General features: G+C 43.5%; 1 protein-coding gene across 1 annotated transcript; it reads right to left on the reverse strand.

Annotated features, from left to right (window-relative positions):
* Positions 1–2,777: 2,777 nt before the first annotated feature.
* On the reverse strand, positions 2,778–5,089 carry LOC147636386 (ran-binding protein 1 homolog c-like). The gene is made up of 4 exons (XM_086801826.1): positions 4,755–5,089; positions 3,747–3,898; positions 3,494–3,619; positions 2,778–3,410 (listed from the first exon to the last, which is right to left on the reverse strand). Exons 1-4 carry the CDS (start codon positions 4,925–4,927, stop codon positions 3,145–3,147), a joined length of 717 nt encoding a protein of 238 aa, XP_086657952.1. The 5' UTR covers positions 4,928–5,089; the 3' UTR covers positions 2,778–3,144.
* Between the last annotated feature and the right edge of the window lie 3,224 nt (positions 5,090–8,313).

Genomic DNA, 8,313 nt, shown 5'->3' on the forward strand with positions numbered 1-8,313 from the left:
AGAGAGAGGGGGGGGGGGGACACATGACGAAGAGAACCTGACCGAGGAGAAGAACTGACAACACACGACAAAATCCCAAGAATCAACCGAGCTTCGCATCTCCCTCCAAGCCACAAAACATGCCTACAAACATGCTAATCAAACGAGGTAGAGATGCCCATAAGTCACTGTAAAGCCGCATCCCACGATCGGTAGTGTTTGACAAACCACTCGTTGTCGTTGATAGTTTACAAAAAAAGCAAACAAATAAGTGTTGAAGAAAGTAGTGTGTTCGAACTTTTCGCCAGAAGGAGATTCTACACAAGTCCACCTTTTGTCTAATGCCCATGCACGATAGCATACACACAGACTCTACATCTAGTAGACACATCAATAGACACCGATATCTCAAACATCTTCGATGAAGAGATTGTGGCAGGCGTAAGCATGACCCATGGTATGACCTATCGCGTGGAGCTTTCTCAAATCAACAAGAACCTTCCGTGGCCTCTTCTTCGTTTCCACCACCTATTGATTCACGCCTCTATCCGCAATGCTTGCCATCCCTAAAGCCATAGAGACCACCCAACTCCATTGCAGCTTCAAGAAAAATCAACTACCATGCATCAACAATCTAATAATCTTGACTTCACGATCTCTTGAGCCGTAGAGGTCACCCAACTCCATTGCAGCTATGGACAAAACAACTACCAAGCATTAACAATCTAATAATCTTGACTTGCCAAGAAAAGGGTTATCAAGAAAATGTCGTAGAAAGTAACCGAGAGCCAAAGAAAATAGTTGAGTTGAAGAAATCTTAAAGTACATACAAAGACACCTACCGAACGTAGTTGAGTTGAAGAAATCTTAAAGTTAGAGTACATACAAAGACACCTACGGCCTATTACCCATTCATGTCACCTACATATTTCACTATGAGGTTCACATTTTTTTCTTAACTCACAACACCCCCCCTCCCCCTACAACTAAACTCATTCCATGGTGGTCCTGGTGCTCATTCTGCTAATCATAAGGTACAAACAACCTCTACCAACTACCTAATTTTAAAGGATTTCAACCATTTCCACAACCTCACATAAAGAATGCCTACATTGCCTACACCTTTCATGCCACCTCGACAAGTTGCCTACCACCAAGGCTACCCAAAGCTTTTCACCAATATGCCTTGCATTCGACTACGGATTGGTCCCAAACCTTACCACTTAAAAGCATGCCAACCTTACGGCGTACCCTAGACCATCCACACCTTTCCATCCAAACAAAAAATTCACCAACTTGGGTGACACGAGGACACGATCATCATTAGGAAAGGAAGTATGTTAACCACTCCGTAAGTTGACATAATTTCATCTGTCCAACCTGCCTAACCTACTGTAAGATGCTTTGACAACTTACCTGCTCGAACAAGCACTTATCTTTTACTATACAGTGCTCACACTTACCTAGATAAATCACAAAGGCAAAGTTAAAATCATCGCAAGCATAGCTACAGCCATTAGAACATTAAAGAGTGTAGCACAAATGATCAATGGGCTAAGGAGAACTGTGAGCTAATCACATCAAGAATCGACAGTCACCTAGGTGACCAACAACCTACTCCGACCTCAAGCACATCCACACTCGGCTCAAGCCAATGGAGGATGCATTTCTACACTTCTTTCCGGCCTTGTACCCAAGAAATCACAAGCCCATGGTTGCTGAAGATTACACAGCATGCAGTTACAGATTTGAAGTGAGATCTAGCTTTCCCATTGTACAGATTTGAGTTGAGATCTCGCTTTTCCATACATGTTTTGGTCTTGTGGGAATATACAATGGAAAAGACAGATCTCAATTCAAATCTGTGAGTTGAGAGATGTCTTTTCCATTATATTTTTGTCTTGGAGGAATATACAATGGAAAAGACAGATCTCAACTCCAATTTGTAACTGCATGCTGTGTAACCTTGCTACACATAACTTAACTAATGAACAAAGGTCAATTCATGTCCTCCAATCCAGCTGCTTGAAGAATAAGTACTACAAACCCTCATCTCATCTGATCATCCTCATGAATGACCTGACCCTACCCTATATAGGCATCTCAATGCTGGCAGGCCAGTAGGGCTGCACGTCAGCCTGAAGGACTACTCCACAACTCCATAACACATATGCTGTCCACACTGACCTCAACCATAACCACCTAGAACCCCCTTGTCCAAACACCCAAAACCTAGAACCCCCTTGTCCAAACACCCAAAACACAACCCAATCAGTCCATAATTGCCCTTGGACTTTGCCTTTTAGGCAATTACTGCTGACGATCATGTCCATGTGCAACCTGATTAGGGTATGCACATGACAGTAACAGTTGCACTCTTCTGAATATAACTGAACGCAGTTAACAAGGTCACATGCATGTACTCTGCGACTTGCAAGAACAGGAGATGGGTGAAACAAAGTGCAGTGTGACCACTTCAGTTGTCTCCATTCGTGACTCAGCAGTATGTCTCGTTGTTGCAAAATCTCAATTCCAGCTGAAAAAGTCTTCTCCACTCCTATGAAAGCTCACGGAGTGTGTTGTCCCATTCTGGGAACACACCACTCTTCTACCCCATGTAAAAGCTGGCACTCATTCAGAGCTTAGGCAATGTGGTCTGCTAATTGCAACCAGACAGAACCTCTGAGAGGTGACAGCTGCATGAGCACACATTTTGTGATAACCCACTACAATATAAGAGACTTATGCCAGCATTGTCCTGTCAGAATGTAAGAAATCTCAGGGAGCGAACAGAACAATTCTACTGCATCACACTTCACTGCGTCTGCGGAGAAATAATACAACCATCAGTGTATACTCTTAATGCTTTTTACATGGGTGACTCCATTCAAGACAGAATAACTCTTGTAACTTAACCTCTACATAGCAAGTCAGAATAACAGCTTGACCTAAATTTCACAATATAGGTATTAAGACTCTGACAACAAGTTGGAATCAACCAGCTTGATGGACTGCACAATCCCGTAAAATAAAAAGTCAAGAAAGGAGCACCTACAGAGAGGACTACGTCCTTGGAATGCAAGCAGTAGCAAAAGGCTTGAATGAAACCTCTAAAAACAGCAAGCCATGTTAAAGGGCCCAAAAGTAGTCCATTCACTTCCCCTCTTAAGTAGAAGCAACCTCTTTCTCCTCAACTGGGTTGGACTCTTTCTCCTCAACTGGGTTGGAGTCCTCAACCTTTTCTTTGGTCTCTTCTGCCTTTCCCTCTGTTTTGTCACCAACTTTCAACCCCTCCAGCAGCTCTCCTACTGAATCAGCAACTTTCTCATTATCCGCATCTTTATCATTATTGGCATCTTTCTCAATCGCACCCAGCTTGCCAGGCATCACCTTCTGTGCATCCTCAAAAGCCTTCTTGAAAGCTTGAGCATCTGCAGCATGGAATAACAAAGCAAAATTGTGTAAAAATGCCCAGGAATATTCAGCATCAAAATAAAACCCAAAAAATACTGACTTTCAACGCTGCCAAAGCGTATGCAAAAGAGTTCATCTTTTAACTCTCCGTCTGCAAAATCCGAGGCATGCCACACCCATGTCTTGTCACTGCCTTGATGTTCCTGCAGACTAATAGTGGGAACGACTGCCAACAAGAAGCAAGACAAACTCATTCATAACTATAAGTGCAAGCAAGAAACTACCAGATGCAACAAAAAACCAGAGATTGTGCAAGCTTGTTCATATATGTGAAACTGCTGGGAAGCACTTACCTGTATGATTTGCACAGATCTTTAGCGTTTTGTTCTGCCGCATGACCAGACGAATCTTTTCCGTCTCCTTGTGCTTTAGAAGCTTTACTTGTCCCACACCTCTCTCCTTCCACTGGTTCCCTTCCTTATCAAATCGGTAAAGCTTGGCCTTCCTGGTGAAAATCAGAGAAAATAAATAAATAATTGCTGAGTAACAAGAATCAATCGTCGCTACACCCACCTTATTGTTACAACAGCACATGGGTCAAACGGAGATCCAGTCTGGCACTGCTAAAGTGCAGAAAAGAGGAATAACAAAAATGCTCAAAGTAGGCAAGGAGAGATCAAGAGAATACTATAGCAACCTTGTACTCGTGAATGAATACCAGCAATCATGCAAACCCAGTGATGTTCACAAAGTGCAAGAATACAGCACACCTTACTCTCGTCACAACTAGATGGCAACACAGACGTACAAAGGGCAATTTGCTGGCTCGCGACAAAGACACTTTGGTCAGCAAGGACAACGACAAAGAGAACAGTGCTTTGCCAACTGGGTATGCCTGATTCTAGAATGGCTCCATACAATAAGCGCCAACAGGCGGCCGCCTATGGGCGGTGAAAATTGGTAAAACTATGGGAGGATCTTGGGCCAAAGGCCTGAAAAAAAAAAAAAGGCCGCACAGATCAACGAGAGCTCAAATTGGCATGCCAATGAACACAAAAGAACGATCATAGGAAACAGCACATCACTATATTCCATCCGGTGAGGGATGACCACAGGGAAAGAGATAATTAGAGGTGCAACATTGGATTTTGCTAGGGAACCTTACAGAACCCCTAGAAATCTTCTTTAAAAACGATTTCCCACACAATCGGAGAAACAGCCCTGGAAACCCTAGCATTTTGTAGAAACCCTTGCACTGAATCTCCCTAAAAGCCCTAGCCCTGACGTCTCCGGCATGATTAATGAGAGCCCTAACTTTAACCTAACCCTAATCCTAACTCTATGGAGCCAGGGAAACTCACAAATCAATGAGGGCGTCTTCGTTCTCCTCGCCGGTGCTGACAGCCACGGCATCGAGCTTGACGATGGGGGCAACCTCGGCGCCAGTGTCTTCTTCCTCTGCGGAAGGCTTGGATTCTTCTGCATCCTCAGCTGAAGCCTGCTCCAGGGGCTCCCTCTCGTCGCCTCCGCCCATGGGCACCGGATATGGCACACAGCAAGACGCAACAGAGAACGGTTGAATCTCACGCAAGAGGAGCAAGGGTGAGAGCAAACATGACCAATGAGCTATCAGCGAGCTCCTTGAGAAAAATGGCTCATTTAAAACCTTGATAAAATCAATAGTAAATTTAGGGTTTTGCTTAGTACAGAACGTTAACACTTATGGCATACTTTGGACCTTTCCCCTCTCTCTATAATACATGTGAATGACTAAAGCACTCTTCCCACATGGAATGATGATTAGAAGCACTAGAGAAAGAAGGGAAAGAGGGAGGAGAGGGGAGCATGGTTGAGTTCATTAGAATTTATCAATTGGCAACTTTTAGGGTTTTGGAACTGTGGATTCAATATACACATGATCTTCCATAGGGAAAGGAAAATGTCTAAATTGTATAAAGATACCTCTCTCTCTCTCTCAAGCAAGGGAGGTCGACAAACGGAAAGGCAAAACCAATCAACACGAGGGGAGGCAGCAAGCAAGCAAAGAGGGCAGAGGGGAGGGGAGGGAAGCAGGCTTAGGGGGCGGATCCAAACAAGGGGAGGAGAGGCAGTGAACATGTGGTGTGAAAGCAACGTTTCTTGTTTCCCATTAGGCTACTTGGAGAAAAAACCTTTTGGCAATAATGCTCGCATCAATGGGCATTAATTAATGCCACCTACATGAATTTCTCAATATGTTGTCACCCATTAATTTTGTATGATGGATTCAATAAATTTTGAAAGAAAGTCGCAATCTAGATTGATCCTCACATTAGCCTAAGATTAAGGTAAACATGAGAGATTAACCTAAGATTAATACATGAAGAGAAAGCAAAGACTTGTGTAACTTGATTATCAAAAAGGTATCAAAAGTATGGTATATGAGACCTATATACATGACCCCCATTTCACACTATTGTAAGTGTTGTCCATGGGCATGGTCAATTGGCCTTGGGCCCATTATTCATATGAGACCATTCCACTTTGTTACAAACCATCCCCACCCAAAAGGTTCCGTTTGATATGTACAATTACAATTCCCATGGATGGAGTATATGTCAATGGACTTATGTAAATCTTAAAGCTTATGCTTTCACCATGTATGGGATATCAAACTCGCATATATATGGCTGTAAACTGCTGAATAAGCCTTCAAAACAAGCCATAACTTCTTCCCCATAATGGTAAAAGAACCTTGAGTAGCTTCCAATCGTCATGCATCCAATTCTCAAAGGTATAGGGCTGTCCACAGTGAATTTAGAAGTTAATTCACTGTTCATGACCCTCATTGGACTTCCAAAATGCATCTAACAACCCTTCAAATCCTTCCAATATAGAGGCAAGTTGCTAAAGAAGCTTCTTCCTTAGGGAGCCCTCGCCATTTGATCAAGTATTCCACTAATGTACGATTGCGAAGGACTCTTTCTCTTGTACCCAAAATTGCTTCTGGCACATACTCAATCATTCCCTCCTCACCCACTAGAGGCAATTCATCTTGCACAAATACCTTTGGCCCAAGGCAAGCTTTGAGATGTGATGTTGAGATATCGAGCTCATCTAGTGAGGCGGTGGACACTGATGACCCGCATGGGGGATAGGCCCCACACTTACACCACTGGCATGGTTGGTGAGATCATGGGTGATATGTGCGGCCAGTGGGATGACAGGCTGTGCAACAGCCATTCTAGAGACTGGCATAGTTATAACGCCAGCTCATTTAGTTGGTTTCACACTATAGAGAACCCTAGTATGTATTTGGTTGAGTACCTTTTCATATGTGTGTACTCTTATCTTTGTATATGGTGTATTGAGTGTTGTGTGAAGAAGAAGAAGATTTTTAGCCTCTCACCTTGTGTGTTCTCTTTTAGGGTTTTGTGAGTGTGTGTGTGCTTGCAAGAGCTCAAGCTCTCTTCTCCCCTGTATCTTTTCATGGTATCAGAGCCATGCAGGGTTGAGCTGCAAGCAAGAGAAGCATAGGAAGCGGTATGAGGGTAAGAGCTTCATCTACTCTTCCCTATTTGTGTTGGCAAGACTACACCCTTTTGGGAGCTCTACGGAAGGCACCGGCAAACGATCTTTGATTGAGGAGCTTTCTTCACGGGAGTTAAGCTATAGGGCAACTATGCTATCTTATTGGATAATATTTTTTGGGCCGAAAACGCGTTTCGGGCGTTACGACCTCCTTTTTTTAGAAAGCATGCGATTTCGAGCATTGTGGTCATCGATTCTCTGCAGAACTCTGTTTTAAGAACTGCAGGAAGACAGATTGGTTGTGCAGACATTGTGTGTGCTGCAAGGAGGTCAACATTTGCCATTGGGTGTATGTATGCACATTGAGGTCACTGGTTGTGACATTTGAGTGTAGTACAGTACCGCTGCAGAACATACAACAGTTTGTGCAGGACAAACCAGAGTGTTATTTCTGGTAAATTTGTGTGTCTGGCAAGATGTCAAATGATGGCATAAACCAGATTGTTGCTGAAAAGCTTGATAAGAACAACTTCCATGCTTGGAGGTTCAGGTTGACAAATTTCCTGATGGGAAAGGGTTACTAGGACTATATAGAAGGTGAGCATGAAGAGGCACCGGAGATACTAGAGATCAATCCGACTACTGCAGATGTGAAAGAATTCAAGGATTGGAACTAAGGAGAGCCAGAAAAGTTATGTATTGGCTCTCTATTAGTATACAGGACACCATGATTGGGCACATACAGGATGCCAAGTCCCCCAAGGAGGCGTGGGACACCTTGGTAAAACTCTATGAAACGAATACCAAGGCACGAAAGATACAGTTGAAGAATGAACTTCATACTGTGGAGAAAAAGAGTATGTATGTGAATGACTATGCATTGAAGATCAAGGGTATTGTGGAATCCCTTGCATCTATTGGTGTTTCGGTAGATGATGATGATAAGGTGGAAGTCTGTCTACGTGGTCTCGGGTAACAATACAAGGCGTTCAAGACGTCTATTTAGACTTGGGAAAACATTCCCAATTTCACAGATTTGGTGTCTATGTTGATTATAGAAGAGAAGAGCTTGGGTGAAGACCAACAGCCTTCACAAAACAAAAACAGTTTAGAGCAACAGGCCTTCTACACAAGTTCAGGAAGAGGACGAGGTAGAGGAGGCCGTGGACGCGGCCAAGGAGGTGGCCGAACAGGTGGCCAACAGCAACAACAACAACAGTCCCAGAATTCACAACAATAACAACACGCAGGTGGAAGAGGCCAATTCAGAGGTAGGGGGAGTCAAAGAGGTCGTGGAAATTGGCAAAGGCAGTATAATGATACACGTGGATGCTTTTATTGTGGGATAAGCCTGAACATATGCAGGCAGATTGTTATAAGAAGCAGGCTGACATGCAAAATGGGAAATTG

Source organism: Cibotium barometz, chromosome 8, assembly GCF_041138505.1.
Source record: "Cibotium barometz isolate CiBa-2024 chromosome 8, ASM4113850v1, whole genome shotgun sequence".
NCBI lineage: Eukaryota > Viridiplantae > Streptophyta > Polypodiopsida > Cyatheales > Cibotiaceae > Cibotium > Cibotium barometz.

Excerpts from the sequence above, each read along its gene's own strand:
- LOC147636386 (XM_086801826.1), bottom strand. The coding sequence starts at position 4,927 with ATGGGCGGAGGCGACGAGAGGGAGCCCCTGGAGCAGGCTTCAGCTGAG. Across the intron at positions 3,899-4,754 it reads GAAGACGCCCTCATTGATTT|GAAGGCCAAGCTTTACCGAT; the intron begins GTGAGTTTCCCT and ends GATTTTCACCAG. Across the intron at positions 3,620-3,746 it reads GATCTGTGCAAATCATACAG|TCGTTCCCACTATTAGTCTG; the intron begins GTAAGTGCTTCC and ends TCTTGTTGGCAG.